The sequence below is a fragment of the Symsagittifera roscoffensis genome, chromosome 4 (genome assembly GCF_963678635.1).
Source record: "Symsagittifera roscoffensis chromosome 4, txSymRosc1.1, whole genome shotgun sequence".
Classification (NCBI taxonomy): Eukaryota; Metazoa; Xenacoelomorpha; order Acoela; family Convolutidae; genus Symsagittifera; species Symsagittifera roscoffensis.
In genome coordinates this window covers 18,060,844-18,079,262 of record NC_087065.1, presented here as the reverse complement: position 1 = coordinate 18,079,262, position 18,419 = coordinate 18,060,844, and the positions used below count along the sequence as shown (strand labels likewise).

The window sequence follows — 18,419 nt, the reverse complement described above, 5'->3', positions numbered from 1 at the left end:
GTATGGCATTACTGCCACTATGGTTGAAAATGATTTGCATTTCCTTGGAAGATTTTTGAACATTGAGAAACAAGTTTCTTGCGTCAAATTGGTGACAGAGCGAACTAATAACTTCCCGAGCATTGTCAGCGCTATTGCAGCCAGCTACAAGAGGATTGTTATCGTCAGCATAAGTTGATAACGTGGTGGAAATATCTGAAACATCAATAGCATGGGTAGAGCAATTGTAAAGAGTGGGAAAATATTCATTACTCCTTCTATCACACTCTTGTGGGAAATAGTATCAAAAGCTTTTGACATATCCAGAGAAAAGAAGCGAACATAATCATAGTTTTCACGGAAATTCCAGAGATGATGTTGCAGCCTAATGAGCATACAGGAAGTAGAAGAATGTTTACGAAAACCATACTGGTTACGTGTAAGCCATCTGTTATAAGGGCCTTGCAAATAGTTCTGGTAAATTAACCTTTCAAACACTCTGGACATAACAGAAGTAACAGAGACAGGCCTCAAATCCTTTGGCTGCTTTGGAGACGACACTTTTGGCAAGGGAGATATTTTTGCAAGCTTCCAAAACTCCGGGAAAATACCTTGTTCCAAGCCCATTGTTTCTACTCTCCCCAGTTCGCGTCTCTGAATTTTTCATAATCGCAAAGCCTCTCGACTGGCCTGGTGTGTTTGCGTCTTTGCTTATTGTTCTCACCACACCAAATTTGTCCATGGTCCCAGTCTCTCTTTCGACGTATGCCTCATTCTCCTGGGTCGAACTTTTGAGGCTGACTTGAGATCCAAAATCCACTTGCTCGTCTTCGTCCTCTTCTTCCTCCTGAGATTCACCTTCATTTCCTGTGCCCACTCCCATGGTGAATGGAAAGATGTTTCCGAAGGTGTTCTTCATTCTTTCTGAGAACGATGAGGACGTTGTTTGTTTCTCAGTCCCGCCTGCCATCATGGTGTTGTCTGTTGGAGATCTTTTAATTGCCACTATTTCAGTTGAGATGTCGTACAGTTCCGACATCTCCTCTCGGTCCCATGTCCCGGTGGAAGTGGCAAAATCATGGCCTTGTTCTACCGGAGTAGATTCACTCGCCAGCCTTCTGTCTCGCCCCCCGGTCCATGTTCATCCTGGTTCTCATTCGTAGCCTGGTCCGTATGGACCTCCACTTCTAACATAGCTTTTCGCTCTTCTGAGGACTTCTGACTCCTAGTTTCAACCATTCTGCCTGAAACCGTTTCCCCTTTGTCGGTCCGGGCTCGTTTGATCCGATCCACAAAAGGGTCGGTCATGGTTTTTCTTTGCTTTTTAGGTATAAATTTCCTAGAGCTATTACCTCGTTTAGGTATCCTTTACTAGTCTAGACTTGTCACTTCTTAATGCCTATACACTCATTTCGATTGCTAGTCACCTTATAGTTTGACTATCAATAATAATGACACAACACAATAAATTTCACAAGATTCTATTAAATAGTGACCACGAATCCCTGTATGTTTTTAGAGTACAGCTCGTATATAATTTATTCACACTTACCGATTATTGGTCGTAAGATTTGAGAACATACACAATATGATGATATCAGTCAATTTAAAAGATAGTGTACTCACTACCCAATCAAGCACAAATTATGTTGATTTGAAATCAAAAATAACAGAATAAGAATATTTCTATGAAAAACGTATGTGTATTGTACTTTTAGTCGGTCGCAGTACAATAGTCGAACTTGTATTTTAAAGACAAAGCTTTCCCTGCTTGGTGCTGCACCAAACAGACAAAACTTTGAAGGCAGTAATTTTCTCAAGTGGGCGTCTATTGCACCCACCGAGTACTGTGTTACCTATCTGCCTTCGGACTGCCCGAGCTAGACCTACTAAAATCCTCAGGGCAGTCACTTGTCGCAAAAACGTATTGGGTTTTAATCCACACCAATGAATTACGCTCTTTTTAGTTTAGACTTAGTGTCGCGAATATCCGAGTTCGGACCTGTTTTGTTTTGGTCTGGTCTTTATTGAAAGGCAAGTTACCTACCAGTGCAGTCACTGATTCCTAGCCTGTCTGTTAATAACCTAATACCTCTCACTATAATCTTTTCTTCTGTCTACCTAAGTCCTTTAATGAAATAATACCCCTCCGGGTTGACAAAAAAAATTTTCTTATATCCCTCTGGATTGGCAAAAATAGGACCCTTCCGGATTGGCGAAATTGAGACCCCTCCGGATTGGGACCCCTCTGAGTTAGCAAATATAAGACCCTTCCGGATTGGGACCCCTCCGGTTTTGTGAAAACAAGACCCCTCCGGATTGGGACCCCTCCGAATTTGAAAAAATTTGGACCCCTCCGGATTGGGAGCCCTCTGGTTTTATAAGAGTAGCTTTTCGGAGATTTCCTTGATTTCCAACCTATACACCTCCGGATACGTTCTCCGATGCTATTATGCTGTTTGAATTAACTAGGAAGATTATGTGATCCTTTCCTAGACCCTTCCGGATTGAAGTTAAGCCTCTTATTTGACAATTCACGCTAACGGTGAAGGGTCTTATCGCTTGCCTAACTTCGGCTCGATTAAGGTTTTCTTGTGCCTTTAGCCTTCCCTTTTCGTCTAGAACAGCCTATAGTTACTTTATTCAACCGCTATTACCTTTTGGTAGGGGTGTAAGGGCTTTCCTAAAAAAGTTTTATAAAACGTGAAGGGTCCACCCTCACGAATTGGTGAATTTGCTAAAAACAATCTCAAAAAATTTTCACGCTTATTTTTTCGAATAATTCTTGTTCTTACTAGTAAGTTCCGCTAATTTCTGATCTAATGGTATCAAGATCGACTGGATCTGTCCAGTCGTTCAAAAGTTATCAACCAAAAGGTCTTTCTTCCAAAGTCAAGAAATTTCTCTCTTATAGATTCCGCCTAACTTTTTCCGCAGTTCTGTTCTTTTCGACCTAAAAATTATTGATCCGAGCTCAGAAGGCCTATACTCTTCTAGTTCAATGCAAAAGACCCGATCTAAAACGCTTTAGTTGAAAAAATTTGCGAAAAACTATGCTACCTGGACCCCTCCGGATTGATGAATCTACCAAATCAAACACGTTAAGTTCGATTTCTCTGCAACCCGGAAGGCTTTGGGATGCGGGTTTTAGAATCTGTAGATTCACTAGTGGACGTTGTCCGAACAACTATTTTTACTGTCCTAACTCAAAATTTCAAAAAAATTTCTGAATTTATAGTGTTCCGTTTTCTCAAAAATCACGAAAATTTGGTTTTTGGTACCAAAATAGTTCCAACCACTTCCGAACTAAACTTAACCGGTTCTATTCATTATAGTAGTGCAATTACGATGTAACACACTAATTTAGTGCTTTTTTCCGTTTCAAAAAATATCGATATCTCAAAAATCGCGATTTTTGGGGGGATCAAAATATCGCTATTTTGACCCTAAAAACTGGTCTGCTTTCTGTGTTTTTTCACTGAAAAACGATATAGGAGTATTAATATAGGCTATATAAGTAATAATATTAGTAATACTATACCCCTCCGGGTTTGTTTACTATCCGAATTAAGGTGCTTAACTCGGATATTCGCAGTTCGGTGAAGGGTCACTACAGTGCAGCACTGTCGAGCCCCCCACAGATTACTATCTTAATTTTTGTACCAAAAGGGATACAAAACTTGTTAACGATACCCAACAGTCGATTGTTGTTGTCGTTGATCCCCTTCTTGTTGCTCCTTGTACTGCTTGCCGGATCAGTCTTCTCCCAAGACCCCTCCGGATTGAGCGCAAATCAGCAGACCCTTCCGGATTGAGCGCAAATTAGCATTAACGTGCTTAAATACTCAAACAACCCTACAGTACAAGCCTCACAAACGGGCTACAAAAATGATCGTAACGATCCTGACTGATATAAATGCCTGTAACAACAATATATCTATCAACAACAAACGGGAGGGTCGGATCACATCTTGTCTGGGGGGATGATTTCTACTGATTTTTTAATTTTTTTACTGTTTTTGGTTTTTTCGGTTGTTTTTTATGTTTTTTGTTTTTCTTGGATACTATACTACTTTTTGTTTGGTTTCATATATATCTTTAATTGTTTTTGGTCACAGACCTCTCAGGGAACGAGGGGATGGCCGATGCCCCTACCCTTCCTGGTTCGTAAATTTTCGGTCTTAACTAGATTAAAAAGCTATTCACGGTAATCCGGAAGGCTTCCGCGTTCCAAACTACCCTTCCACCCCGGCGGTTTTGGCCTATTAAGGGCGTTCATGTCAGTTTCCGCTCGGCGCGGAGTGCTCGTTAACGGTTCTGCCGGTCATGATGTTAAAACAAATAATACCCAGGAGCGCCATAAAAACATCTATGTAACATTCGCCCGGAAGATACATATCGACGGAAAATAAAGCTAAGCTATAAAAAGACTGGCCAGCGTATAAACTAAGCTCTACATGCTAAACTCGGAGCGGTCTCTGTTACTTCTGTTTTTCTCTGATTCCGATCCTCAGTTTTTTTCGTTGTTATCGTCGTCGCAACTAATGTTGTTGTGTTTCTTTCAGTTTCTTCTCTAAAATGGCCGTTTCTGTCGTTTCTTAGAATTGTTACGTCATCAATTCGAATTTTTAAAATTTAGGAATTTCCGAATCCTTCAGCCTTCACGATTTGTCCAATCGTTCGAATAACGCTCTTATTCCTTCAAAACCGCCAGTTTGGAAGGTTCGCTGCTAAAAACTCGAAATTGCTGCGTCTGCATTTTGGTCCATTCTGATCGAATGTCACAAAGGTCAAACTTCCAAATATGAGCGACTGGCATTGTTTTTAACGGCGTTCGCGTGTTTTAGGTATTTAGAGACCTAGCCATGTGGACGTTCTTATTTCTAGCGTGGGGGTATTTTGGTAGTGGCCTTTGAGCTGTAACACGATTTTGTAATCCCATTTCTTTAACGACCCGAATTGGCTCCGACAGAATGAGGTACAAAAACACAAGAAGTTGTTCTCTGACCCTTGAGCAAATGGTTGTAGGGCCTAATTCTCTTAACCTCATATGTGACATAAGCGGACGACTGTAGAGAAAACATGTTGCAATCGCGCGAAATATGACTCATCCTCCTACTTGAAACAAACATAATATATGATTATAAAATAAATATTAAATAAAGAACTGCCAGCTAATGAAAAAGCAAATATGAAAATTTTCAATTCGAAAACCCAAGAACAAAAAACTGTACCTAGTGGAAAGATAATGGTAAATACATTGAAAGTTCTGTTTTCAAAAGATCAGTAAGAATATATAACAACATTCATCAAAATGTATCCTCAGATGACGTACTGATCTAAAAAAAGGTTTAAAAATTACTTTTTATCTCTATTTAAGGAAGAATACACTGACAACCTATGGTAAGCTGTCATGGAAAGATTTCAGTTTTATAGATAGATAGATAGATAGATAGATAGATAGATAGATAGATAGATAGATACTTAAATTAGTTATAGAATGACATCTATAAATCGTAATAAGACAACAAATTAAACTATATGTCATGAAGTCTGCGCAGCAGGCGATAAAGAAATATATTCATTTGCCTCTCCATCTTACAGCGAGCAATAGGTGGATCACGACAGCGCAGGTTGTTTGCTGAGTAGGTAGAACGTGTCGGAACTAAATCAAACAACAGATGATCAGAACCTGTTTGGAGGATTGCATCGTAGAATTTTTGGTCAGCTCTTCTAATAGTTGCAGATATTGGTTCATAAGTATCAGTAACGCCGAGCCTTATTGCACGTCTTTGAAACAAATTTATCTTCTCTAGATCTTTAACATTTGAACCACCCCAAACATTAATGCCAAAGTAAAGCTTTGGGAGAACAAAAGCACGATACAAAATAGCAAGTTCGTCCTTCGAATAACCGATTTTACCAAGGCGCCAGATTGAAAAAAGTATAGAGTTCGATTGTTTAACAGCTTTGTGAATATGCTTAGAAAAACCAAATTTGGAGTCAATCGTTAACCCCAGCACTTTGAGGTCATCAACAACCTCAATGCCCTCAACCATATGTATGGCATTACTGCCACTATGGTTGAAAATGATACGCGTTTCCTTGGAAGATTTTTGAACTTTGAGAAACAAGTTTCTTGCGTCAAATTGGTGACAGAGCGAACTAATAACTTCCCGAGCATTGTCAGCGCTATTGCAGCCAGCTACAAGAGGATTGTTATCGTCAGCATAAGTTGATAACGTGGTGGAAATATCTGAAACATCAATAGCATGGGTAGAGCAATTGTAAAGAGTGGGAAAATATTCATTACTCCTTCTATCACACACTTGTGGGAAATAGTATCAAAAGCTTTTGACATATCTAGAGAAAAGAAGCGAACATAATCAAAGTTTTCACGGAAATTCCAGAGATGATGTTGCAGCCTAATGAGCATACAGGAAGTAGAAGAATGTTTACGAAAACCATACTGGTTACGTGTAAGCCATCTGTTATAAGGGCCTTGCAGATAGTTCTGGTAAATTAACCTTTCAAACACTCTGGACATAACAGAAGTAACAGAGACAGGCCTCAAATCCTTTGGTTGCCTCGGAGACGAAACTTTTGGCAAGGGAGATATTTTTGCAAGCTTCCAAAACTCCGGGAAAATACCTTGTTCCAAGCACAAGTTGAACATATGACAATAGATTTCGACCAAATTGTGAGCATTGTCCTTAAAGATCCAAAATGGGAGAGCTTCTGGGCCAGTAGCGGTGCGCCTAATGCGTTTCATGGCATTAAATATTTGCAAGAGCGAAAACTGTGGACCGTCATTTGTAGTCTCCAAATAAGTAGGCTTGAATGGGCCTCCAGAAGCAGTGGAGATGCCATTATAGTACTGGTTAAGCTGCTCAGCCGAAAAAACACAGGTGCGATCTGGGGCTATTGTATTCTTATTCAATAAAGTATTCACACGCTGCCACCAGTTTCGACCACTGGAATCAGAAAAGGCACGTTTAGTAATTAACATACGAACTTGAAGGCCGACAGCATTCGCTTCCGCAAGTTTACCTCGACGTGTATGTCGATGCTTCTTCCTTAAAAGATATTTGATAACCGGAGTCATGAAAAGTGGATCCTTTGAGCAAAGAACAACACGTTTCAATGGACAGGCGACCTTATACAGATTCAGAAGCTCGTTAGAAAGTTCCCCTAACAACACATTTGGATCGTTGTAGTTAAGAAAATAACTTAAATCATGGGTATCCAGCAAATAGTTCAAATGATTTTTGTTGGCAAATCTATGGTCACGAAAGTAAACAACCTTCTTTCAGATTGTTCAACACCATGACAAGCAACCAAACCAATATGGTCCGTTCTCAGAGTAGACGTAAATCGTTCAATACCATTGAAATAAATTTCATCCGAACACAATATTTTGTCAAGTCTATTATTCCCGCGTGTGGGTTCCGTACAAACATCGTAAAGACCGCAATCTAATACGAGGTCATCAGTATCCAAGTTATTGAAATCCCCACAGATTACAATAATTGACGATAGGTTCTGGTCCCTGAAGACATTGATGGAATGTGAGATATGCATTTCTAGCTGACGGCCATACGTAGCATCAGGTGGGAAATAAACCAAACAGACCAACAAATATTTATTTCCTACGCTAACTGACAGCCACAGAATTTCATACTGATCAGAATGATGACAAGTCCACCGATCACTGACAATACCTTCACGAACAAAAATACAGACACCGCCGCTTGTGGTTTTGTTTGAGTTCAACGAACTGCGGTCTTTCCTAAATATCTTATACCCAGGAATAGCAATAAACGAATTATCAATGTCCGTGGTTAACCAAGACTCAGTTATACAGATAATATCAAATCCGTGATAACTGGCATCACACTGTAGTTCATAAATGGCATTATGTTTTTTCAATGAACGGTCATTCAGCAAACAGAGAGTAATTTTGCGGTTGGCTAGTCAAAACACATGTTCTTTGCCATCCAGATACAATTTTAAATCTCTAACTCTCAGTCTATCCTTTGAGATACCGTTTTCGACAAGTTTATAACGTTCAGAGAGAATACGCGACTCTAATTTTTTTCGTCAACAGTAAACTCTCTGGATAAGTAGATGCGATCAGAATAATCTTTCAAGATATACGATTTAGCCAGCAACTTACGAACCAGCCATGGATTCTTAAACCTCACCAGCAAGGTTCTCGGCCTGGTAGCATCAGATCGATATTTTCCCAGCCGAAAGGAATCAGTTATAGGCTCATTGACAGACTCTCCCAAACACTCCATAACTTTTCTGACTGCTTGAATATCTGAATCCATTCTGTCATGCAATTTCTGGTTGGAAGGTTCAGGCACGCCATTTATTCTTATTCCCATTTTACTTTGATCATCAGGTGTAACAGGTGTTGCTGTGTGGCCATTTACAGTTGTCTTAGTATCAGTGGATACAATAGCTGCTTTAAGATTGATGACTTCAGTTTTGATAGATTCTAGAGAAGTTTCAATAGACTTATCTCGACTGGACGTCTTCATTGCTGTCTTGGCATCGTCAAGGCAGTTCGCACAGGCCCACATAATCCCACGAACCGATGATAGATGATCGTAAACCTGCTGCGGGATGTCCGTACACGCCCGATGCCACCACTCGCCACATCTATCGCATTGCACTCCTTCGTCTTGCTTCTTCACGGCTGCGTTGCAGGATGTACACGGTGAATAATGAGCACTCTTCAAGCGTCCACGTGTCCCCGTCATCATAGTATATGAAACCATTTAATAAGTTTATCACAACAATTAGGCTTTATTTGTGCTTTTCTTTGATTTATTTATTAATTATTTGATATTGCTATGATTATTTAATCACGTGAAATAAAAAATTTTGTAAAAGTAAAATCTGAATTTGACTTACACTTGACTCCGGGAATTTGTTTCAATTTGCTAATAAATAGTGTTTTTTTAATTGAAATTTGTTAAGTTCCTGCTTAGCAGTTGCACGGACGACCGCCTAGTGATACCCGCGTTGTACTTCAAGACTGTTGGCCCCTCATGATCTGATTTTATGCATAAATTATTTCAGGTCAAATGCGCTGCGTAGGATTCAGCTTTGCAGTGCTTGCAGCATTACAATGGGCTGTCTTAAGTGTAAGATACGAATAAAAATACAGATGTATGCTTCAATATCAAATATTTTCAACATCAGGAGAAGGTAAACTACCATTGAACTTGAGTTGAGTTGATTTGCTCGCATTTTAGACTGCCGAAGAGTTGTCAAATAAATCAGAGTGTGTGAGTTCAGGATTTTTGCCGGAATCGCTTCAATGTGGTTCTTGTGGCGACTTGGGTAAATTTGGATTGTCATCATTGAAAGAAAGTTGTCTAGATTGCTGCCACGGAGACTCCCTTGCCAATGTAGGTTGTTGTCAAGCTAAATTTTCAGAAGCATCTTTCAGTATAAAATCTGAGTGAACCCTTTCAGACGTATCACAGTGCAGTCATCGAAGTATGCAACTGAAAGTTGCCAAAATTCCCCCAGCTGGACGGTAGGTTATCTGCGTTCTGTGTTAAAATTGATGATAACCTCTTGATTAAACTTGCGAATCGGGATCTGCGTTCTGTGTTAAAATTGATGATAACATCTTGATTAAACTTGCGAATCGGCAACTAGGTTCTTTGCCCGTAAACAGTTTTTCTTACACGTAAGAAATTGTGGTTGCTTTATTATCCATTCTGTGTAACTTTCAGGCCCCTCCCTCCGCTTAGCCTGGGGGTAATGCAGTTGCCTTTGCACTCTATGGTTTGGTGTTCGAGTCCTAGCTGGACCTTGTTTTTTTTTTCAGTGTATGAAACTGAATTTTTTTCGGGAAAAATTGAATAGTCTGATTGTTGTTTGTCGACTTATGATTTGTCGGCTTAGTTGCTATGTCACTGATTTTTTTTTGCGCTGTAAGCAGTTTTCATGATAATTTTAAGTGTCGTTCACTACCGCTTAGAAATTTTATTCTGCCTAATTGATTTCGGCTCATGTTTTATCGGTTAAGTGAAATTATTTTGCAACGGCGTAAAATATATTTTTTAAAATTTGATTGAATCAGGTCGGCTGAAGTATAAAAGTTGAAGATTCAAGCAATTTCTGCGGTCAAACTTTATTATGACAATTTTTTTCCAGTCTGCTCAAAGATTATCGACTTAGTTGTCTAATCGTGGACTTTTCTTGTTGTTTAAGCAACTTTCATTGAAGTTAACAACAACAAGTGTTGTTCAATGTAGTTTCAGGGAACACTTATAACTTTACAACTTTCAAGTTTTTTTTGTAACTTTTTTTGGGCTCAATTGTGTCTGCTCAAAGATGTCGGCTTAGTTTTCTTCTGTTGCTAATTTTACCGAGACTTACGAATTTTGTAGACCTAGTTTTTTGACTTCATATTTTTTCGACTTTTGTTTATGTGCTGTATCGCAAGTGATGTGAAGCTCCGCTTTTCCTCTGTGCTGATTAATGAATTCTTGCAATTGTTTTAGCCTTTATAAAGACAAAGCTGGACAGTAAAGCATTTCCCCAGGTCAAAGTAAAGGTATGAACATATTCGTATCCAGAAAATGGACAGCAATTTGCACTGAATATCATCATCTATATTTTTCTTCAGTACCTCCGAGGGAAGATGCCTTTGCTGAAACTTCTTGATGAGAGTGGAGGAGTTATGGATGAATTGAACATAGAGAAGTGGGATACAGACAGCATTGACGAGTTCCTGAGGGAGAAGTTTCAGTTATAGACAAAAGTTAATTTCAAATACAATCATTTAGCAAAGTTCTCTCACAGCCATTTTTGAGGAGAGCCATTTTAAACTAGTTTGGTGAGTTTTAGGCAAAACTCCAATTTAGAAAGCGGGAGTGCTGCGGCTTCTATTTGTTCTATAAGAATTGATTTGATGTTTTGCAAAATCAGATGAGTTGATTGTTGATTAATTTGCGTAAACAGATGCCGTTAATTCTCTTCTAAATTATTTAAGCAACTCATTTTCCGTCAGAATCAACTGCAAAAAATATAATATTTTATTTTAAAATTTGGTTGTTTGACGGAATTTAGCTGTTCAAGGCAAAAGTTTTCATCTATTGGGTTCGACAAAACATGAGCTGTTGTGATTTCATTACTTTACAATCAAATACTATGAAATGGGCAAAACCCGAAATAATTCCATTCCTCCAAATTGAATATGGGCCCGAAACTCACCAAAGGATTAATAACTATTAGCTTTCTGTCGGAGTTTTAAGCAACCGTTTTGATAGCGGTTTTGAGCGCAACCCAGTATGGCTAAAAGTGCATCAAAGTGTTGGCTCTCGAAAAGTACTGTGCGAATACTTTTGCTATAAGACGCGGTGTTTAAGTGCAGTTCAAAGAGTTCATCTATTCAGTTTGACCTATTTTAGGTCTTCGTTTTTTTCGGTGCAAAGGTTATTTGGTGCAAAGCAGTTTCGGTGCAAAGCACGATACAAAATAGCAAGTTCGTCCTTCGAATAACCGATTTTACCAAGGCGCCAGATTGAAAAAAGTATAGAATTCGATTGTTTAACAGCTTTGTCAATATGCTTAGAAAAACCAAATTTGGAGTCAATCGTAAACCCCAGCACTTTGAGGTCATCAACAACCTCAATGCCCTCAACCATATGTATGGCATTACTGCCACTATGGTTGAAAATGATACGCGTTTCCTTGGAAGATTTTTGAACATTGAGAAACAAGTTTCTTGCGTCAAATTGGTGACCGAGCGAACTAATAAATTCCCGAGCATTGTCAGCGCTATTGCAGCCAGCTACAAGAGGATTGTTATCGTCAGCATAAGTTGATAACGTGGTGGAAATATCTGAAACATCAATAGCATGGGTAGAGCAATTGTAAAGAGTGGGAAAATATTCATTACTCCTTCTATCACACTCTTGTGGGAAATAGTATCAAAAGCTTTTGACATATCTAGAGAAAAGAAGCGAACATAATCAAAGTTTTCACGGAAATTCCAGAGATGATGTTGCAGCCTAATGAGCATACAGGAAGTAGAAGAATGTTTACGAAAACCATACTGGTTACGTGTAAGCCATCTGTTATAAGGGCCTTGCAGATAGTTCTGGTAAATTAACCTTTCAAACACTCTGGACATAACAGAAGTAACAGAGTCAGGCCTCAAATCCTTTGGTTGCCTCGGAGACGAAACTTTTGGCAAGGGAGATATTTTTGCAAGCTTCCAAAACTCCGGGAAAATACCTTGTTCCAAGCACAAGTTGAACATATGACAATAGATTTCGACCAAATTGTGAGCATTGTCCTTAAAGATCCAAAATGGGAGAACTTCTGGGCCAGTAGCGGTGCGCCTAATGCGTTTCATGGCATTAAATATTTGCAAGAGCGAATACTGTGGACCGTCATTTGTAGTCTCCAAATAAGTAGGCTTGAATGGGCCTCCAGAAGCAGTGGAGATGCCATTATAGTACTGGTTAAGCTGCTCAGCCGAAAAAACACAGGTGCGATCTGGGGCTATTGTATTCTTATTCAATAAAGTATTCACACGCTGCCACCAGTTTCGACCACTGGAATCAGAAAAGGCACGTTTAGTAATTAACATACGAACTTGAAGGCCGACAGCATTCGCTTCCGCAAGTTTACCTCGACGTGTATGTCGATGCTTCTTCCTTAATAACCGGAGTCATGAAAAGTGGATCCTTTGAGCAAAGAACAACACGTTTCAATGGACAGGCGACCTTATACAGATTCAGAAGCTCGTTAGAAAGTTCCCCTAACAACACATTTGGATCGTTGTAGTTAAGAAAATAACTTAAATCATGGGTATCCAGCAAATAGTTCAAATGATTTTTGTTGGCAAATCTATGGTCACGAAAGTAAACAACCTTCTTTCAGATTGTTCAACACCATGACAAGCAACCAAACCAATATGGTCCGTTCTCAGAGTAGACGTAAATCGTTCAATACCATTGAAATAAATTTCATCCGAACACAATATTTTGTCAAGTCTATTATTCCCGCGTGTGGGTTCCGTACAAACATCGTAAAGACCGCAATCTAATACGAGGTCATCAGTATCCAAGTTATTGAAATCCCCACAGATTACAATAATTGACGATAGGTTCTGGTCCCTGAAGACATTGATGGAATGTGAGATATGCATTTCTAGCTGACGGCCATACGTAGCATCAGGTGGGAAATAAACCAAACAGACCAACAAATATTTATTTCCTACGCTAACTGACAGCCACAGAATTTCATACTGATCAGAATGATGACAAGTCCACCGATCACTGACAATACCTTCACGAACAAAAATACAGACACCGCCGCTTGTGGTTTTGTTTGAGTTCAACGAACTGCGGTCTTTCCTAAATATCTTATACCCAGGAATAGCAATAAACGAATTATCAATGTCCGTGGTTAACCAAGACTCAGTTATACAGATAATATCAAATCCGTGATAACTGGCATCACACTGTAGTTCATAAATGGCATTATGTTTTTTCAATGAACGGTCATTCAGCAAACAGAGAGTAATTTTGCGGTTGGCTAGTCAAAACACATGTTCTTTGCCATCCAGATACAATTTTAAATCTCTAACTCCCAGTCTATCCTTTGAGATACCGGTTTCGACAAGTTTATAACGTTCAGAGAGAATACGCGACTCTAATTTTTTTCGTCAACAGTAAACTCTCTGGATAAGTAGATGCGATCAGAATAATCTTTCAAGATATACGATTTAGCCAGCAACTTACGAACCAGCCATGGATTCTTAAACCTCACCAGCAAGGTTCTCGGCCTGGTAGCATCAGATCGATATTTTCCCAGCCGAAAGGAATCAGTTATAGGCTCATTGACAGACTCTCCCAAACACTCCATAACTTTTCTGACTGCTTGAATATCTCAATCCATTCTGTCATGCAATTTCTGGTTGGAAGGTTCAGGCACGCCATTTATTCTTATTCCCATTTTACTTTGATCATCAGGTGTAACAGGTGTTGCTGTGTGGCCATTTACAGTTGTCTTAGTATCAGTGGATACAATAGCTGCTTTAAGATTGATGACTTCAGTTTTGATAGATTCTAGAGAAGTTTCAATAGACTTATCTCGACTGGACGTCTTCATTGCTGTCTTGGCATCGTCAAGGCAGTTCGCACAGGCCCACATAATCCCACGAACCGATGATAGATGATCGTAAATCTGCTGCGGGATGTCCGTACACGCCCGATGCCACCACTCGCCACATCTATCGCATTGCACTCCTTCGTCTTGCTTCTTCACGGCTGCGTTGCAGGATGTACACGGTGAATAATGAGCACTCTTCAAGCGTCCACGTGTCCCCGTCATCATAGTATATGAAACCATTTAATAAGTTTATCACAACAATTAGGCTTTATTTGTGCTTTTCTCTGATTTATTTATTAATTATTTGATATTGCTATGATTATTTAATCACGTGAAATAAAAAATTTTGTAAAAGTAAAATCTGAATTTGACTTACACTTGACTCCGGGAATTTGTTTCAATTTGCTAATAAATAGTGTTTTTTAATTGAAATTTGTTAAGTTCCTGCTTAGCAGTTGCACGGACGACCGCCTAGTGATACCCGCGTTGTACTTCAAGACTGTTGGCCCCTCATGATCTGATTTTATGCATAAATTATTTCAGGTCAAATGCGCTGCGTAGGATTCAGCTTTGCAGTGCTTGCAGCATTACAATGGGCTGTCTTAAGTGTAAGATACGAATAAAAATACAGATGTATGCTTCAATATCAAATATTTTCAACATCAGGAGAAGGTAAACTACCATTGAACTTGAGTTGAGTTGATTTGCTCGCATTTTAGACTGCCGAAGAGTTGTCAAATAAATCAGAGTGTGTGAGTTCAGGATTTTTGCCGGAATCGCTTCAATGTGGTTCTTGTGGCGACTTGGGTAAATTTGGATTGTCATCATTGAAAGAAAGTTGTCTAGATTGCTGCCACGGAGACTCCCTTGCCAATGTAGGTTGTTGTCAAGCTAAATTTTCAGAAGCATCTTTCAGTATAAAATCTGAGTGAACCCTTTCAGACGTATCACAGTGCAGTCATCGAAGTATGCAACTGAAAGTTGCCAAAATTCCCCCAGCTGGACGGTAGGTTATCTGCGTTCTGTGTTAAAATTGATGATAACATCTTGATTAAACTTGCGAATCGGGAACTAGGTTCTTTGCCCGTAAACAGTTTTTCTTACACGTAAGAAATTGTGGTTGCTTTATTATCCATTCTGTGTAACTTTCAGGCCCCTCCCTCCGCTTAGCCTGGAGGTAATGCAGTTGCCTTTGCACTCTATGGTTTGGTGTTCGAGTCCTAGCTGGACCTTGTTTTTTTTTCAGTGTATGAAACTGAATTTTTTTCGGGAAAAATTGAATAGTCTGATTGTTGTTTGTCGACTTATGATTTGTCGGCTTAGTTGCTATGTCACTGATTTTTTTTTGCGCTGTAAGCAGTTTTCATGATAATTTTAAGTGTCGTTCATTACCGCTTAGAAATGTTATTCTGCCTAATTGATTTCGGCTCATGTTTTATCGGTTAAGTGAAATTATTTTGCAACGGCGAAAAATATATTTTTTAAAATTTGATTGAATCAGGTCGGCTGAAGTATAAAAGTTGAAGATTCAAGCAATTTCTGCGGTCAAACTTTATTATGACAATTTTTTCCAGTCTGCTCAAAGATTATCGACTTAGTTGTCTAATCGTGGACTTTTCTTGTTGTTTAAGCAACTTTCATTGAAGTTAACAACAACAAGTGTTGTTCAATGTAGTTTCAGGGAACACTTATAACTTTACAACTTTCAAGTTTTTTTTGTAACTTTTTTTGGGCTCAATTGTGTCTGCTCAAAGATGTCGGCTTAGTTTTCTTCTGTTGCTAATTTTACCGAGACTTACGAATTTTGTAGACCTAGTTTTTTGACTTCATATTTTTTCGACTTTTGTTTATGTGCTGTATCGCAAGTGATGTGAAGCTCCGCTTTTCCTCTGTGCTGATTAATGAATTCTTGCAATTGTTTTAGCCTTTATAAAGACAAAGCTGGACAGTAAAGCATTTCCCCAGGTCAAAGTAAAGGTATGAACATATTCGTATCCAGAAAATGGACAGCAATTTGCACTGAATATCATCATCTATATTTTTCTTCAGTACCTCCGAGGGAAGATGCCTTTGCTGAAACTTCTTGATGAGAGTGGAGGAGTTATGGATGAATTGAACATAGAGAAGTGGGATACAGACAGCATTGACGAGTTCCTGAGGGAAAAGTTTCAGTTATAGACAAAAGTTAATTTTAAATACAATCATTTAGCAAAGTTCTCTCACAGCCATTTTTGAGGAGAGCCATTTTAAACTAGTTTGGTGAGTTTTAGGCAAAACTCCAATTTAGAAAGCGGGAGTGCTGCGGCTTCTATTTGTTCTATAAGAATTGATTTGATGTTTTGCAAAATCAGATGAGTTGATTGTTGATTAATTTGCGTAAACAGATGCCGTTAATTCTCTTCTAAAATATTTAAGCAACTCATTTTCCGTCAGAATCAACTGCAAAAAATATAATATTTTATTTTGAAATTTGGTTGTTTGACGGAATTTAGCTGTTCAAGGCAAAAGTTTTCATCTATTGGGTTCGACAAAACATGAGCTGTTGTGATTTCATTACTTTACAATCAAATACTATGAAATGGGCAAAACCCGAAATAATTCCATTCCTCCAAATTGAATATGGGCCCGAAACTCACCAAAGGATTAATAACTATTAGCTTTCTGTCGGAATTTTAAGCAACCGTTTTGATAGCGGTTTTGAGCGCAACCCAGTATGGCTAAAAGTGCATCAAAGTGTTGGCTCTCGAAAAGTACTGTGCGAATACTTTTGCTATAAGACGCGGTGTTTAAGTGCAGTTCAAAGAGTTCATCTATTCAGTTTGACCTATTTTGGGTCTTCGTTTTTTTCGGTGCAAAGGTTATTTATTTATTGAAGTGTACATATTTGTTCTAATATTGATTATTAATGTTTGTAGTTAATGTAAAAACTTGATGAAAGGTTTTGGGTTGATTTTGTTGGTTTTTTAACTCTATATTTGAAGCAACGTATGACGCCTGCTGAAAGAACCTCTTCTGAGGACTTGGCAGGCCGAACAGGATCTTTATCCATGTTTCATTTGAACAGTTATTCTCGCCAGAAGTCTCAATTCAAATCATTTTCACTATCTGTTTTGTCAAGTAATAGTATGATTTTGGGTTTTAATACAGATTTTAACGATGGAGTTTCAACACTGATTAATTGTTTTTTCAAGCTCTTCAAGTTTTTTCAAGCGTTTCAGAGAATCTTTGATTTGAAATTAAAGTGTCTAAATTATCTCATTGCTTCTTGAATTCTAAACCTGCTAAGACATGGCCCGAACTAAGCAAACTGCCCGTAAGACCACAGGCGGTAAAGCGCCTCGAAAGACTCTGGCGACGAAAGCGGCTCGAAAAATGGCGCCAATGGGTATGCATGGAGGTATCAAGAAACCCCATCGTTACAGGCCAGGAACTGTAGCTTTAAGAGAAATTAGAAAGTATCAAAAGAGCACTGAGCTTCTGATCCGCAAACTTCCATTTCAGAGATTGGTTCGAGAGATTGCCCAGAATTTAAAACCGGATCTGAAATTTCAGGGACAGGCTATATTAGCATTGCAAGAAGCGGCAGAGAGCTTCTTAGTTAGCCTGTTCGAAGATACAAACTTGTGTGTAATTCATGCCAGAAGAGTGACTGTTATGCCTCGAGATTTGCAGTTAGCCAGACGAATAAGAGGAAACTTTATTTAAATTTTTCATTGAAAGTGTGAAAAAAATGAAAAGTTGCTAGATTCCGAGAGAAAAGCAGCGAGTTAGACATATGTAGACATAACTTAGGTACAAGAAGTTTTTTTTAAATTGAGGCATTAAATCAAATACTGTATTTTCACAAGTGAAGCGCGCAGTGTTATATAACGAAAGCTGCTTTTTCAAACCAAATTTGCAAATAAAAGGGCTCATTTATTTGGCATTTCAACCATTTCTTTTTATCTGTTTACTTTTGCTACATAGCAATATATCTGGTTTGCTCGTGTAGCATTAGCATTATATCTTTGTATCTGGTTAATTGGTGGCTAATGCTTGACAATTTTTATGCGATCATGAAGTAGATGCTAGGACGTTAGTCTCTTAAACTTGAGGTTGATCGTTCTATTCCGGCACAGGTCTAAGTTTTTATTAGCTTTACTTTTTCTTTTCTTTTTCTCTTTTTTTTAGGCAACTTTTTGCCGTTTTCTTGATTGTGTGCAGCGTCGCCTCTGCACAAAGAAGTTAACAGATTGTGAAAGTAATTTCACCCGGCTGAATGTCTTCTCTGTGCAATTGCAATTAGATCG

At 38.8% G+C, this 18,419-nt stretch overlaps 2 protein-coding genes and 2 long non-coding RNA genes across 4 annotated transcripts in view; 3 read left to right on the top strand and 1 right to left on the bottom strand.

Moving 5' to 3' along the window:
- Positions 1-8,791, bottom strand: part of LOC134843560 (elongation factor 1-alpha-like) — a 469,523-nt gene extending 460,732 nt beyond the window's left edge. The window contains exon 1 of the mRNA XM_063859684.1: positions 8,764-8,791. The gene's annotated coding sequence lies outside the window, so the exon portion shown is untranslated. The remainder of the gene's footprint in view (positions 1-8,763) is intronic.
- Positions 8,792-9,064: 273 nt separating this feature from the next.
- On the top strand, positions 9,065-10,696 carry LOC134844437 (uncharacterized). The gene is made up of 5 exons (XR_010162684.1): positions 9,065-9,134; positions 9,246-9,401; positions 9,469-9,532; positions 10,509-10,561; positions 10,634-10,696. It is a non-coding gene; the product is annotated as an uncharacterized LOC134844437 (long non-coding RNA).
- A 3,972-nt stretch (positions 10,697-14,668) lies between these two features.
- On the top strand, positions 14,669-17,234 carry LOC134844052 (uncharacterized). Its single transcript, XR_010162662.1, has 5 exons — positions 14,669-14,738; positions 14,850-15,005; positions 15,073-15,136; positions 16,055-16,107; positions 16,180-17,234. It is a non-coding gene; the product is annotated as an uncharacterized LOC134844052 (long non-coding RNA).
- Positions 17,235-17,418: 184 nt separating this feature from the next.
- On the top strand, positions 17,419-17,835 carry LOC134844782 (uncharacterized). Its single transcript, XM_063861599.1, has one exon. It carries the CDS (start codon positions 17,419-17,421, stop codon positions 17,833-17,835), a length of 417 nt encoding a protein of 138 aa, XP_063717669.1.
- The last annotated feature ends 584 nt before the right edge of the window (positions 17,836-18,419 follow it).